Raw genomic sequence first — 17,385 nt, forward strand, 5'->3', positions numbered from 1 at the left:
TCAGAGTCTCCCAGGGGGCAGCAGGCAGCGGGCGGGGACAGGGGCCGTGGCCCTGGAGGCTGAAGAATCGCCAGCAGGTGAGACAGGGTCTCAGAAAGGGTGTAGGAGCTCCTGCTGCAGCTAAGCCAGGAGACTCCAGCTGCTCTACTCAGCCCTCCTCGGTTAAAGGACTCCTGCTGGTGTTCGCTTAGATGCCTTCTCTCATTTTCTCTGGCAGAAAAACTAGCTTTGGAGCATGTGTCTGTTTCTGTGGGAAGGAGCTGGAAAAGGAGGAGGGAAGGAAGCCCAGCATCCTTGGGCTCACGCATGACCCCCTCACCCAGGTGTTTCTCAGTTGTTTTCAGCTAAACCCAGACACCCTCCCTCATTTTCTCCTCAGTAAGCCTGAATCACTGTGGGGCCTGCCACGTGGAGAGAGCCGAGGGAGGGAAAATGACATGTTTGAGCGGCAGCTCTGTGCCCAGCAAGGCGCCAAGTCCCTTCCAGGTATCAAAGCCCTTGGTACCCACAAAAAGTCCACACATGCAGGTAGCATTGTTATCCCACTTTACAGACGAGCAACTGAATGCAAGGTGCTTGTACAATTGAAAACCTCCTTGGCCTTTACCTGATGCTACTAGGAAGGGCCCTCAGGAAATCCAGACAGAGCTTTCCTGCTTCTCAGAGGTTCATCCCCTTCCTTCTACGAGGCTTACTGTGTGGAGAGCTCTTCTAGGCACAGGGATAGTGCAATGACCCAAACAGACAAAAGGCGCTGCCTCCTGCTTACATATACTGTCTTTCTCTGCTTGACCTTCCCAACTAAATCCAGTGGGGCAGCACTATTAGAACAGCTCTGTCTATGGCCCTGGCACGCTGAACGCACCCCATCTCACCTGATGTTGGAAGGTAAGCAGGGTCGGGCCTGGTTGATATCAATACTTGGATGGGAGGACAGTTATCAGATGGAAAGATAGATGATCCAGGGGTCTCTTAGCAGCCCAGGGGCCACGAGCATAGTCCTAGGTCTCTGAGATGCACAGAGAGGACAATGACTTGTGGAGTTAGTGCACAATCCACGGTCAGAAGATGGAGAGAATGTTCTAGATGTAGAGTCAGCAGATGTCACCCCATTAAGACTACCTTTTGAAAGATGGCCAAGTCTCAGTAATCACTTACCCAGGATAGCCCTTTCTATAAGAACATTACTCACAAACCCTGGTAGCAACTCAGGAAGAAGATAAATCCCGTGCATTCTAGGCTGAGGCAGGAGGTGGAGGACCGTCAAATCCAATATGCTGTTGGCAAGAAGTTCACACTGTCACATTGCTCACATTGTTGTAATCCACTTCCATGTCCATATCCTTCCCCTGATCTCTGTGCAGCCTCATCAAGGGTTTTGTTGACAGAAACAAACTTATTTAACTTAAGAGAGGAACGACGCAGCTGTCTGGGACCACCTTGTGAATGGGTCGGGTGGGTGGCAGGCCAGTGGTGTGACTCAGCAGGCCCCCCACCTCCTCAGCCCCTAGCAGAGTTCCCATCCCACCCAGGTGACTTGCTCTTCTGGAGTGAGCATCATCTCCCCTCTCTCTGGCCCACTTTCAACCTGTAATTGCCCCTGGAAGCTCTGGGTATTAAGCCATACTCTTCAGCATGAACGTGTTCATAAAAATACTTCCCTCACTCTGGGGAGAGGATGTCATTAGGTTAATAACAGCAGCCAAGGAAGAAGGCCACCAGAATGAGGCCAGGTGGAGCAGGTGACAGGACCCTGGAGCTGGGAGCCAGGAAGACCTGGATTCAAATCTTGACCATGTGGTTTGAAGCCAGTTGTTGGACATCTTGGATCTCCCATATCCTCACCTGGGAATTTGGGAAATTATTGTGTGTTATAGTTATTATGAGGATTTAGCTAGATTAGATACAGAAAAGCATCATACAGCAGGTTAGTTTCTTTCCTAGGACTTATCTCAGAGAACTTAAACATGCCCAAGACCACCAAAAAATGTGTCCCCTTTACAAAGTAAAGCTTGATCCAAACTATGAAGGCATAAGAGTGAGTTTTCCCGTTGTACATTGTAATCCACATGAAAAAGCAAGATGTTTTCAAATGTGGCCACCATAAAATAAGAGCTTTGTTGCTCTTGTTTTTCTGTGCAGTGATAAATGAGATCCTCTACTGGAGTTTTTGTCTGAAACTTGAAGTTCAAGCAATTTTATTTCCGGGTTAGGAAAAAAGTATGAACTGAGTATGAACTGTTAATGAGCTACCTGCCCCACTGAGTGGTGTGAAACTTCAGACTTAGAGATGAGATGGGCCCAGTCAAAAAGAAAAGCAGAATAACAGTCTAAGACGTGACACCTTCTATTCCCAGCCCAGAGTTAGCACCAGGATGGAAAAGGGGGGAAATATGGAAAAGATGGCAAGTCAGAGCTTTATCCAGTTTAATTTTTTAACTGAAGAATTATAACTTCTCAGATCATAGACACCTAACAAAAATAACTTGGAGGTCTATTATGTGTCAAGCACAATACTAAACAAGGGAGAGCCTGATGGAGAGAAAAGGTGTAAATAAATACATTCAGTGTATTAAGATTTCTGAGTCAGAAGTTTCCATGCAAAATAAAGTGTACAGACAGAAGAAGCCTTGACCAACTCAGTCTCTGTTCTCTTGGTTTTGACCTCCTAGAAGGTCATGTCCAGAAAGACCTCATTTTATTGCACTTGACTTTATTGCCCTTCACAGATACTGCAGTTTTTACAAATTGAAGGTTTTTGGCAACTCTGCCTGGAGCAAATCTATCAACACCACTTTTTCAACAGCATTTGCTCACTTTGTGTCCCTGTGTCACATTTCAGTAATTCTCACAATGTTTCAAACTTTTTCATTTTTATTATGTTTGTCATGGTGACCTGTGACTAGTGATCTTGGATGTTAACACTGCAAAAAGATTACAAGTCGCTGAAGGCTCAATTTATGGTTAGCATTTTTTAGCAATAAAGTATTTTTTAAAGAAGGTACGCACATAGCTTTGTTAGACATGATGCTGTTTCACACTTAATAGACTACTACAGTACAGTGTAAACATAATTTTCATATGCAGTAGGAAACCAAAAAATTTGTGCTATTTGCTTTATTGTAATATTTGCTTTGTTGCAGTGGTCTGGAACCAAACCGGCAGCAACTCTGAGGTATGCCTGTACACCAGTAATTCACTAGCCAATGTTTTACTTACTTTTAAACATCCACTGGCCCATCGTTTACCAATTATTAGTAGCTACTTATTACCATGTTTAAGATGGAGAGCACTAAAGAAGTGGGACTCTTCCCCCAGCAATAATAAATAAGAAGTTTATTGGCAAAGGAGGGATGACTGATTCTCCTAAGGACTATTTGAAAGCAGTTATTCATCACTCACCTTTTCAGGTCAGCTTCAGATGGATGAAACTTTGTCCTTTCATTAAACATTTAGAAATAATCTTTTCATGACATCCAGGATGCCAGAAAGAATAAACATCAGTTAATTTTTGTTTTGTTCCCATTTGATCAGCCATGAGTTGTTTCCAAACTTCAGTGAGCCATTCCTGGATTTATCCCACTGTGATCCTCTGCCTCTTTGGATTTTTCTCCATGATGAGACCCTCAGAACCCTTCCTTATGCTGTATTTATCTGGGCCAGATAAAAACCTGACCAGTGAAGAGGTGAGTTAATATACATACATACCTTGATGTGGTTTAATCTTACAGGACTCGAACAAGGACCTAGAGTGAGGTTTTCATTCAACTGGAAATAAGATTAACACACTGACCTCAATGAATCCCATCTTCATAGTATGTGTTTTTTATAGAACTGTTCAAACTACTCTTTCCTCCTCACACTTGCAAAAATGGGAAACCAAAACACATTGCATGTGTAATAAATATTTTCACCTTTGTAGACTTCTAACATTAGGCTTAATGCGTGGGAACATGTCAAGTCTTCATTGATTCTATTATACTAATCCTAAAATAAAGTCAATGCCAGGCACAGGATCTAGTCCTAATAAACTTTTAGCCTGCTGGGGTATAAGCAGAATCTGTTTAAAAATTGTAGCATTTCTTTAGGACACTAACTCCGTTTTGAAAAACTATTTATCAGCAGGTGAGACATTAACAGCTTTATCTCCCAGCTTTATCTTCCCCAGAAGTCCCAATTCTCTTACTCAAAGGATCCACCTCTTTTTTTTTTTTTTTTTTTTTTTTATGAAAAGTGCAACAAGAAAGTGCACTGACCCAGTCGGAGAGTTACCCTGGGCTGGTTTTATAGTCTCCAGCCATAGCTAAGAAAACACTGTAGAGTGTGTGGCTTCACCTGAAAGGATCACTGATGCTGCTTTATTTGGTGATAAGGTGGTATGGATGGAAGGGCAAGCTTATTCTGCTCTAGTGTAAAATCACTTAGGGACAGCTCTGTTTCAAAGTTTCCCAGATGGAAGCATGTCACTATTAAGACAAAGCAAACAACAGATAGACATCCAAAATCAACCAGTGAGCCCCAGGGATCTGCTTCCTTGACCACTATGGACCAGCTGGACCTCAAAGGTGCAGCCCAGTTACATTAGCCTTTCAAATCACTGAACTTTCCCCTGTCATTGAAACAGGAACCCACTGAGGTTGCTGGAGAAAGCAGGGGGGCACAGAACAAACTCTAATGCAGCTGACCTGCACCTGTACCCATCATGCCCCAAAGATCAACAATTTCTTCAGTCCTTTCTGTGAATGAACCTTGAGGTGCCATGCATTTCTGACTAAATCCATGAGATGACCCATATTAAACTGAGGCCAGAATTGAGTAAGCAGAGACAAATCTGTAGAATTGGAGGGAAACGGGGTTGGGAGCCCAGCAAATTTGGCCAGGAAGGAGATGAAATGCATTGCTTCTTCCCACACCATAATTCTGCAAGATGATTTACTCTGTGCTGTCTTCATGTGGGTGTTCATCCAGACTTGCAAGGGCTGAGATTTTTGTCATAATGATGAATCACATAAAGGTAAAGGTTGCTGGATTATTCTAACACTGTAGCTGCTTTATCTAGTGTTGTTATCTCTGAACAAGAAGAGAATAGTATTTTTTAATAGCCTGAAAAACCCACAAGTGTCTGTTGAACAATTTTTAACTAGTTTACAGGCACACCTCAGAGATATTGCAGGTTTGGTTCCAGACCGCTGCAATAAAGTGAACATTACAATAAAGCAATCACGCAAATTTTTTTTAATTTCCCAGTGCATAAAACAGTTAGGTTTTCACTCTACTATAGTCTATTAAGTGTGCAATAGCATTATGTCTAAAAAAAGTATATACTTTAATTGAAAAATACTTTATTGCTTAAAAAATGCCAAAACAATTACAATAGTAACATCAAAGATTACTGATCATAGATCACCATAACAAATATAATAATAATGAAAAAGCTTGAAATATTGCAAGAATTACCAAAATGTGACAAAGACATAAGTGAGCAAATGCTATTGGAAAAATGGTGTCAATAGACTTGCTCAATGCAAGTTGCCACAGACCTTTAATCTGTAAAAAACAAAACAAAACAAAACAAAACACGGCATCTGCAAAGCACAATAAAGCAAAACACAATAAAATGAGGTACACCTGGGCTCTAGTGTACATACTATTATAAATTTAATATAGTTCAGATTGCACATTAAGCCAATATATTCTTCTACTAAGATGCATGTAAGTATATGAAGTGGGTTTTTTTGGGGGGTAGGGGGGAGCTCTCCTTTCCTACTGGTTTCCTTGAAAATCAGTTTTCTATTGTGCTTTCTCATAATATGAAGAATACCCTATTTGATTGGATGCAGAGTTTTGTATCGGGCAAGCGACATGTACCTTAGTAACACACAAATCTGAGAAAGGTAACCCTCCTCGCTTCCTGGTGCTTCATGGTCACAGGATCCATTTTTCAACTCTGCAGATCACAAATGAGATCTTCCCCGTGTGGACATACTCATATCTGGTGCTGCTGTTCCCTGTGTTTATCCTCACCGATTATGTCCGCTACAAGCCAGTCATCATCCTACAAGGGATTAGCTTCATCATTACCTGGCTGCTGCTCTTGTTTGGCCAAGGAGTGAAGACCATGCAGGTTGTAGAGTTCTTCTATGGGATGGTCACTGCCACCGAGGTGGCCTACTATGCCTACATTTACAGCATGGTCAGCCCAGAGCACTATCAGAAAGTGAGTGGCTACTGCAGGAGTGTCACACTGGTGGCCTACACGGCGGCCTCAGTGCTGGCCCAACTCTTGGTATCCCTGGCCAGCCTATCGTACTTTTACCTCAATGTCATATCCTTGGCCTCTGTTTCCATGGCCTTCCTTTTCTCACTTTTCCTACCAATGCCTAAGAAGAGCATGTTTTTTCATGCAAAACCCAGCAAAGAAGCTCCTCCAAAGCCACCAGGAAAGGATGCTGTCTTAGAGGAACCTCAAAAAGATCATGAACCAGGTGGACAAGAAGTATTCACTGTTTCAGGGAACCCATATGATGGCCAGTGGAGCAGCCCAAAGCCAGAAAATGTAGCTTTGAGAGTTTTTGTGCAGTGGTTACAAGATTTGAAGGAGTGTTACTCCTCAAAACATCTTTTTTACTGGTCCCTATGGTGGGCTTTTTCCACAGCAGGTTTTAACCAGGTTTTGAACTATGTTCAAGTCCTGTGGGATTACAAGGCACCAGGCCAGAGTTCCGTAATATATAATGGAGCAGTAGAAGCTATTGCCACCTTTGGAGGTAAGTAAACTTTGATCTTCCTTTGATGGGCTACCCCCCACAAAGTGCATTTCTCCAGTGGCTAAATTCTCCATGGTGGTAAATTAGGTCTGTTCAGAAGGCATATAAATCTTTTCCAGGAATAGAGGGCAGTGGGGCAAAAAGAGGGACATGACATTTCTATTTAATGTGTTGCAGTTACTGGTAACTCAAGAGCTCAGAATTCAGCACCAAGTGATTACATTCTAGCCAGATTCCTAAGATTCCATTTCATCATCAAGAAAACTGTTAATAATGCCCCCTGTTCTTTCAGGATTGTTTTTAATATCAAAGAGAACACAGGCATCTTGTATATAAACAAGGTGTTTTTATTATTTTAGAAAATGAACTGAACTATTAAGACTTCCAAATTATCACTGGAAGCGTTTATGTTAATAAAGAATTTGATTTAGCCAGTGCCCATCTTTAAGCAATTCCAGGCTCTACACCACAAATTTTCAAAATTAGCTTTCTTATGAGATTTAAATCAGAAGTGGAAGATGTTATGTGAGGCAGGATTCTAATATCAGAGGAAAATTTGCCTTTGAAGTTCCCTCTTCAATAAATATTTATATCCTGGTTAATGGAAACTTAAATTCAACTATGACTTTGAAGGTATTTTTCTAGGAAGTAGGAGATTTCCACACCCTCTTTTACATAAATTTTCAGAGACCTAATGTGGTGTCTGTTTTATTATTGTCTTCCTTTTAGGAGATTTCAGTTTAACTCCTGAAAACCAAGACTGTATTAGAGTTAGTTCACTGAAATTCTCTCTCCTACATTCCAAATTCTGGGAAGAAAAGTAACTTTATTTCTTTTGCAGTTCTTGCCTAGATCACATGTGGAAAAGTTAATCAAATCTCAGTAATTTGAAACATAAATATCTCTCACTTTGTTAAAGAGAACTATAATTGCTAACCCTAATTACTGTCAATTATTCAATCTCTTAAACTCTGTAAATTGTTCACCCAAAACCTCAAGTAAATTAAGCCAGATCTTGAAGACATTAAGATGGAGATTAGAAGTAAGATTAAGAAAGATTAGTAATAAAGACTAAAACTTACTACCTGATGCAATGTATCTGTTACCTATCACTGAGAAAAACAATAAAGAAAGGCAAATATGAACAAGCTAGGTGTACTGCCAGAGCAGTTGTTTCATCTTTATCTTTCCCTGCCCTGAGCATGTTTATTAAGTGACTGAGTTTATGTATCATTTCTCCCAACTCTGTGGGTGGTTAGGAACCTTTCTAGTCCCTCTGCATAGAACAGTGCTTGGCATGTAGTTGATGCTAATTAAAAGTGTGACAACTAAATGACTGAAAGAATAGAAATTAAAGAGAGTAGCCAAAGGAAAACATGCTTGAGAAATGGATAAATCCCCATTTAGGTAGATCACACTATTTTCATGAATTGGGAAAGCAGTATGTTTATCTTTCAGAATTACCTGAGACTTGAGTTCTTAAGAGAGCATGTTGATGTTTCCCATGAGCAAAGTCAATACATTGATCTTCCTTAATGTTTCTCCTTTAGGGGCCCTGGCTGCCTTTGCAGTGGGTTATGTGAAAGTCAACTGGGATCTTCTGGGAGAGTTGGCTCTGGCCATCTTCTCGGTTGTCAATGCAGGCTCTCTATTTCTTATGCATTACACGACCAACATATGGGCATGCTATGCTGGCTATTTGTTATTCAAGACCGGCTATATGCTTCTTATCACCATAGCAGTGTAAGTATTACTAAGCATTTCTTCCCACTCCTAAAACTAAACCATATTCTCTTTTCTGTATTCCTATAATTCTTTTGAGAACTTTGGAAGGATTTTAATCAATTGCAATATTAAATGTTGACTACTTCATATTAAATTAGACACAATTTAGCCATTTTTCATTTAATTGCTCACCAAATGTTGCTAATATTAATCAGCAAGGAAAACAAGTTCTGTAAGTTCATAAACCAAAGGCAATGATACATTGTCATGTTGTGATTTTTATTTCAAACAGTTTGCCAATTTGCACGGTGTAAAGCAATTTTTTTTGAATGATTAAGTTTAGATTACACCTCTGATTTCACTTGGTTGCTTGAGTAATTCCAGGCATATACTTTTGTATGAAAACAAATATTTTCAGCAAGATGGATACTGAAAAAAGTAGATGCAAAGACTACAAGAAACTATGAACCCAGAGATCATTTTTTTAATGATTAAAAACATTTGGTTTGGGACTTCCCTGGTGGCACAGTGGTTAAGAATCTGCCTGCCAATGCAGGGGACACGGGTTCAAGCCCTGGTCCAGGAAGATCCCACATGCTGCCGAGCGGCTGGGCCCGGGTGCCACAGCTATGGGAGCCTGCGCTCTGCAGCCCACAAGCCACAGCTACTGAGCCCATGTGACACAACTAAAGCCCGTGCGCCTAGAGCCTATGCTCCACAACAAGAGGAGCCCCCACTTGCTGCAACTAGAGAAAGCCTGCATGCAGCAACGAAGACCCAACACAGCCAAAATTAAAAATAAATAAATAAATTTTAAAAAAATTTGGTTCTATATATAAGTGCAGAGAAAGCTGACTATAGGATATATGCTTTGGTATTAACCAAAAGAGATAAGAAACATTTGAATTTCAAATCACATGAAAGAAGTAGAGCCAAAAGCTTTATAAGGTTTTGAGTATTAGTCTGTGAAAAATACTTGATAAGTAATTGACAAAACATGGAAATGTGGACCCTGAGAAAAGATCATGAAACAAAGGAAAGAGATGAAACTTGAGGCAAGTTAATTTTTTTTCACCAAAGGGTATCTGTTTAATGTATCATACTCATGTGTCTTGAGTTTTTTTTAAGGCGAGTATTTTGTTAAGGTAGGATGACATTTTTTCTTTTCACTTTAAGAATATTCAGAACCCAAAGCCTTTTACCTGCATTCCAAGGAAGACCTATGAATAACATATATCTGCCAGTCTTTCAAAAGTGCTTTGTAATAAGATTTCAAATCTATATAATTATTTTTAAAAAGTTTCTTATGAGATTTAAATCAGAAGTGGAAGATGATTCCAATTCCAATTCCAATTCCAATTCTGGCCTCAGTTTAATATGGGTCATCTCAAAGGAAGAACATTTAGGTTTAATTTCTGGAACCATTAAATTGGATAGGAGGAATTTTGCCATATTTCCTTTAAGTATATTTTAATTCACCCTTTAAGTATATATTTTTTCCTTGTTCTGCCCGTTTGTCTATACTGGAGGAGATTAGGACCAAAAGTGCTGTTAACAAGACACTGCTTTCTCTTCATTTTCTTTTAAACATAAGAATCCCATGTATGTTCTCGTTAAAAATCTTATTCTATTTTGAATGACAGGTTTCAGATCGCAGTTAATCTGAGTGTGGAACGCTATGCCCTGGTGTTTGGAATCAACACTTTCATTGCCCTGGTGATCCAGACCATTATAACCGTGATCGTAGTAGATCAGGGAGGATTGGGGCTGCCAATCAGCATTCAGGTAAGTTGCAGTACTTCCATTTTCCTATTCACGCAGTTGGGGGGGATGTAGAATAACTTGGTCATCTCAAAGGGTTTTTTCAACCTTACCACTGGCAGTATTTAATTTCTTGAATTTCTTGGCTAGGCAAATTTTAAAATAAACCACGCCTTAGGACTTTCATGGCAGTCCAGTGGTTAAGACTTCACCTTCCAGAAGGAGCAAGATAAAAACCTACCAGACCTAACAAATGAAGAGGTAATAGGCAGTCTACCTGAAAAAGAATTCAGAATAATGATAGTAAAGCTGATCCAAGATTCTATTTCCAAGATCCATAATCTTGGAAATAGAATAGACAAAATGCAAGAAACAGTTAACAAGGACCTAGAAGAACTAAAGATGAATCAAGCATCGATTAAAAACACAATAAATGAAATGAAAAATACTCTAGATGGGATCAATAGCAGAAGAATAACTGAGGCAGAAGAACGAATAAGTGAGGTGGAAGATAAAATAGTGGAAATGACTGATGCAGAGCAAAATAAAGAAAAAAGAATGAAAAGAACAGAGGACAGTCTCAGAGACCTCTGGGACAACATTAAACGCACCAACATTCGAATTATAGGGGTTCCAGAAGAAGAAGAGAAAAAGAAAGGGACTGAGAAAATATTTGAAGAGATTATAGTTGAAAACTTCCCCAATATGGGAAAGGAAATAGTTAATCAAGTCCAGGAGGCACAGAGAGTCCCATACAGAATAAATCCAAGGAGAAATACACCAAGACACATATTAATCAAACTGTCAAAAATTAAACACAAAGAAATCATATTAAAAGCAGCAAGGGAAAAACAACAAATAACACACAAGGGAATCCCCATCAGGTTAACAGCTGATCTCTCAGCAGAAACTCTACAAGCCAGAAGGGAGTGGCAGGACATAATTAAAGTGATGAAGGAGAAAAACCTGCAACCAAGATTACTCTACCCAGCAAGGATCTCATTCAGATTTGATGGAGAAATTAAAATGTTTACAGACAAGCAAAAGCTGAGAGAGTTCAGCACCACCAAACCAGCTTTACAACAAATGCTAAAGGAACTCCTCTAGGCAAGAAGCACAACAGAAGGAATATACCTACAATAACGAACCCAAAGCAATTAAGGAAATGGGAATAGGAACATACATATCAATAATTACCTTAAATGTAAATGGACTAAATGCTCCCACCAAAAGACACAGAGTGGCTGAATGGATACAAAAACAAGACCCATATATATGCTGTCTACAAGAGACCCACTTCAGACCTAGAGACACATACAGATTGAAAGTAAGGGGATGGAAAAAGATATTCCATGCAAATGGAAATCAAAAGAAAGATGGAGTAGCAATTCTTATATCAGACAAAATAGACTTTAAAATAAAGACTATTAGAAGAGACAAAGAAGGACACTACATAATGATAAAGGGATCGATCCAAGAAGAAGATATAACAATTGTAAATATTTATGCACCCAACATAGGAGCACCTCAATACATAAGGCAAATACTAACAGCCATAAAAGGGGAAATCAACAGTAACACAATCATAGTAGGGGACTTTAACACCCCACTTTCACCAATGGACAGATCATCCAAAATGAAAATAAATAAGGAAACACAAGCTTTAAATGATACATTAAACAAGATGGAGTTAATTGATATTTATAGGACATTCCATCCAAAAACAACAGAATACACATTTTTCTCAAGTGCTCATGGAACATTCTCCAGGATAGATCATATCTTGGGTCACAAATCAAGCCTTGGTAAATTTAAGAAAATTGAAATTGTATCAAGTATCTTTTCCGACCACAATGCTATGAGACTAGACATCAATTACAGGAAAAGATCTGTAAAAAATACAAACACATGGAGGCTAAACAATACACTACTCAATAACGAAGTGATCACTGAAGAAATCAAAGAGGAAATTAAAAAATACCTAGAAACAAATGACAATGGAGACAGGACGACCCAAAACCTATGGGACGCAGCAAAAGCAGTTCTAAGGGGGAAGTTTATAGCAATACAATCTCACCTTAAGAAACAGGAAACATTTCGAGTAAACAACCTGACCCTGCACCTAAAGCAATTAGAGAAAGAAGAACAAAAAACCCCCAAAGCTAGCAGAAGGAAAGAAATCATAAAGATCAGATCAGAAATAAATGAAAAAGAAATGAAGGAAACGATAGCAAAGATCAACCAAACTAAAAGCTGGTTCTTTGAGAAGATAAACAAAATTGACAAACCATTAGCCAGACTCATCAACAAAAAAAAGGGAGAAGACTCAAATCAATAGAATTAGAAATGAAAAAGGAGAAGTAACAACTGACACTGCAGAAATACAAAAGATCATGAGAGATTACTATAAACAACTCTATGCCCATAAAATGGACAACCTGGAAGAGATGGACAAATTCTTAGAAATGCACAACCTGCCAAGACTGACTCAGGAAGAAATAGAAAATATGAATAGACCAAACACAAGCACTGAAATTGAAACTGTGATTAAAAATCTTCCATCAAACAAAAGCCCAGGACCCGATGGCTTCACAGGCGAATTCTATCAAACATTTAGAGAAGAGCTAACACCCATCCTTCTCAAACTCTTCCAAACAATATCAGAGGAAGGAACACTCCCAAACTCATTCTACGAGGCCACCATCACCTTGATACCAAAACCAGGCAAGGATGTCACAAAGAAAGAAAACTACAGGCCAATATCACTGATGAACATAGATGCAAAAATCCTCAACAAAATACTAGCAAACAGAATCCAACAGCACATTAGAAGGATCATACGCCATGATCAAGTGGGGTTTATTCCAGGAATGCAAGGATTCTTCAATATACGCAAATCAATCAATGTGATACACCATATTAACAAGTTGAAGGAGAAAAACCATATGATCATCTCAATAGATGCAGAGAAAGCTTTCGACAAAACTCAACACCCATTTATGATAAAAACCCTGCAGAAAGTAGGCATAGAGGGATCTTTCCTCAACATAATAAAGGCCATATATGACAAACCCACAGCCAACATTGTCCTCAATGGTGAAAAACTGAAACCATTTCCACTAAGATCAGGAACAAGACAAGGTTGCCCACTCTCACCACTTTTATTCAACATAGTTTTGGAAGTTTTAGCCACAGCAATCAGAGAAGAAAAGGAAATAAAAGGAATCCAAATTGGAAAAGAAGAAGTAAAGCTGTCACTGTTTGCAGATGACATGATACTATACATAGAGAATCCTAAAGATGCTACCAGAAAACTACTAGAGCTAATCAATGAATTTGGTAAAGTAGCAGGATACAAAATTAATGTACAGAAATCTCTGGCATTCCTGTACACTAATGATGAAAAATCTGAAAATGAAATCAAGAAAACACTCCCATTTACCATTGCAACAAAAAGAATAAAATATCTAGGAATAAACCTACCTAAGGAGGCAAAAGACCTGTATGCAGAAAATTATAAGACACTGATGAAAGAAATTAAAGATGATACAAATAGATGGAGAGATATACCATGCTCCTGGATTGGAAGAATCAATATTGTGAAAATGACTCTACTACCAAAAGCAATCTACAGATTCAATGCAATCCCTATCAAACTACCACTGGCATTTTTCACAGAACTAGAACAAAAAATTTCAAAATTTGTTTGGAAAAACAAAAGACCCCGAATAGCCAAAGCAATCTTGAGAATGAAAAACGGAGCTGGAGGAATCAGGCTCCCTGACTTCAGACTATACTACAAAGCTACAGTAATTAAGACAGTGTGGTACTGGCATAAAAACAGAAAGATAGATCAGTGGATCAGGATAGAAAGCCCAGAGATAAACCCACGCACATATGGCCAACTTATCTTTGATAAAGGAGGCAGGAATGTACAGTGGAGAAAGGACAGTCTCTTCAATAAGTGGTGCTGGGAAAACTGGACAGGGACATGTAAAAGTTTGAGATTAGATCATTCCCTAACACCATACACAAAAATAAGCTCAAAATGGATTAAAGACTTAAATGTAAGGCCAGAAACTATCAAACTCTTAGAGGAAAACATAGGTAGAATACTCTATGACATAAATCACAGCAAGATCCTTTTGGACCCACCTCCTAGAGAAATGGAAATAAAAACACAGATAAACAAATGGGACCTAATGAAACTTCAAAGCTTTTGCACAGCAAAGGAAACCATAAAGAAGACCAAAAGACAACCCTCAGAATGGGAGAAAATATTTGCAAATGAAGCAACTGACAAAGGATTAATCTCCAAAATTTATAAACAGCTCATGCAGCTCAATAGCAAAAAAACAAACAACCCAATCCAAAAATGGGCAGAAGACTTCAATAGGCATTTCTCCAAAGAAGATATACAGACTGCCAACAAACACATGAAAGAATGCTCAACATCATTAATCATTAGAGAAATGCAAATCAAAACTACAATGAGATATCATCTCACACCAGTCAGAATGGCCATCATCAAGAAATCTAGAAACAGTAAATGCTGGAGAGGGTGTGGAGAAAAGGGAACACTCTTGCACTGCTGGTGGGAATGTGAATTGGTACAGCCCCTATGGAGAATGGTATGGAGGTTCCTTAAAAAACTACAAATAGAACTACCATATGACCCAGCAATCCCACTACTGGGCATATACCCTGAGAAAACCATAATTCAAAAAGAGACATGTACCAAAATGTTCATTGCAGCTCTATTCACAATAGCCCGGAGCTGGAAACAACCTAAGTGTCCATCATCGGATGAATGGATAAAGAAGATGTGGCACATATATACAATGGAATATTACTCAGCCATAAAAAGAAATGAAACTGAGCTATTTGTAATGAGGTGGATAGACCTAGAGTCTGTCATACAGAGTGAAGTAAGTCAGAAAGAGAAAGACAAATACCGTATGCTAACACATATATACGGAATTTAAAAAAAAAAAATGTCATGAAGAACCTAGGGGTAAAACGGGAATAAAGACACAGACCTACTTGAGAATGGACTTGAGGATATGGGGAGGGGGAAGGGTAAGCTGTGACAAAGCGAAAGAGAGGCATGGACATATATACACTACCAAACGTAAGGTAGATAGATAGTGGGAAGCAGCCGCAGAGCACAGGGAGATCAGCTCGGTGCTTTGTGACCGCCTGGAGGGGTGGGAGGGAGGGAGATGCATGAGGGAAGGGATGTGGGAACAGATGTATATGTATGACTGATTCACTTTGTTATAAAGCAGAAACTAATAAAAAAAAAAAAAGACTTCACCTTCCAATGCACGGGGTGCAGGTTTGATCCCTGGTCAGGGAGATAAGAACCCACATGCCTCGCAGCCAAAAAACCAAAACAAAGAATGAAGCAGTAATGTAACAAATTCAAAAAAAGACTTTAAAAATGTTCCACATCAAAAAAAAAAAATAAATAAATTAAAATTAACCATGCCTTTAACTATCAACTGTAAAACCAAGTAGGTTTTGAGCAGTAATCACTATAGGTTAGCATTTGCCTTTGGTCCCTAAAACCCCATCAGGTAACACTCTTGCCTTCATGTCCCCCTTATGTCTCCTCTTTCCCCCGTGGTCCAGTACCACAATATACTAAGATGCAACTGGGGAGGGGTACATAGCTGCAGAGTTCACTTCCCTTTTAAGTCTCTCAGAGTACTGAGAGACTTAAAATTTTTCCAATTTCACATTTTACATGTGGATCTGAAAAAAAGGGGATAAGGCAGGTAAAAAAGTAACCTCAGTGTCAAAACTTCATTCCTGGAGACATTACATATAGCATTGCACTATCCTCCAAACATAGACACGTATATCAGTGGGATTTAGTGCTTTTTTCACTATTGGTGGCATGTGCTAGAATTTGAATCCAAGCAACCCTGACTCCAGAGCTCACACTCTTAGTTACTGCATTGCTTACCCTTTCATGCCTGGTTCTTCTAAGAGGGGAAAAGAGAGTATTGTGCAAATCTAAAAGAACCATATTAAGATCCTGATTCTCGGTTACCTCATAATCCAAGTAAATCAACAGCATCGCTATGTATTATCAATAACATAGATAGTCATATTTCATGTGTGTCTAATTAACTCTGTTTTTCTCTAGTTTTTAGTTTATGGGAGTTATTTTGCAGTCATTGCTGGCATTTTCCTAATGCGAAGCATATTCATTATCTACTCAACCAAATGCCGAAAGACAGTGCAGAGCTCTGCTACAAGTCAGAATCCATATGGGTCACACCCAGAAGAACCAAAGAACAACTAATGAACAAAGCTCTAACCTCTGTCAACCACTACAGCCTCTGAGCAAGGACTCTGCTGGTCACAAAGTCACAGAGTGCCATAAATTGACACACTTCAGAAGTCTGGATTCCAATGAACCTTTTCAGAGCCAGGAAAGTTCAGCTTTGGACCAGATATCTATGTACCCAGCTGAACTGGATGCAGCTGTTCAGGTATACCATCTCAATTAAACAGCCTATGCTGGGGAACCCCAGTGAATAACAATGACTTGAAAATTCTGGTTTTGATTGTTTTCAAGGACATGCAAGTGGCATGGAAACAAACCATGAGAAAACTCCAACCATTCTAGAGTTTGATATTCCTCATTTGTGAGCAGAAATACTAACTGATATTTGTTTTATTTTACCCAAAACAGGCAACACAATGGATTTTTTTTCTCACATGAGCCACTGTCCTTCTTCTTCCATTAAGTATATTTCTTTAAAACTTACAGTTCCTTGAGAGAATTATAGGGTTTGGTCCCATTTCTAAGGAATCCTTTTCTCTCCTGATAACACAGTATTATTCACAAGCTATTATTTGATAATGTCACCACTTAATTTTTTAATCATTACTCCTCACTTTGTGCTCTACTGAGCTTTGTCGTTGAAACTCTACCTCAGGAATAACTCCAGACACTCCTGTGTAGCCACAGAATGACATTCATGCCAATTCCCCGTGGCCCCAGGAGAGGCAATGAGCTTTCTTCTATCATGACCCCAGACAAGTGTTTTAATGTCATGTCAGTGTGATGTCTGCCTAAAACAGAAAAACTTAAGTAGAAGTTTTCAGGGATTTCTAG

At 39.3% G+C, this 17,385-nt stretch overlaps 1 protein-coding gene across 1 annotated transcript; it reads left to right on the plus strand.

Moving 5' to 3' along the window:
- Positions 1-3,536: 3,536 nt before the first annotated feature.
- On the plus strand, positions 3,537-16,566 carry SLC19A3 (solute carrier family 19 member 3; the record flags this gene model as incomplete). Its single annotated transcript, XM_082630071.1, has 5 exons — positions 3,537-3,686; positions 5,954-6,767; positions 8,318-8,510; positions 10,136-10,277; positions 16,408-16,566. The coding sequence occupies 5 exons, from the start codon at positions 3,537-3,539 to the stop codon at positions 16,564-16,566; spliced, it is 1,458 nt and encodes a 485-aa protein (XP_082486197.1).
- Positions 16,567-17,385: the final 819 nt, after the last annotated feature.

The sequence above is a fragment of the Mesoplodon mirus genome (assembly GCF_964341445.2).
Source record: "Mesoplodon mirus genome assembly, chromosome: 8".
Lineage (NCBI taxonomy): Eukaryota > Metazoa > Chordata > Mammalia > Artiodactyla > Ziphiidae > Mesoplodon > Mesoplodon mirus.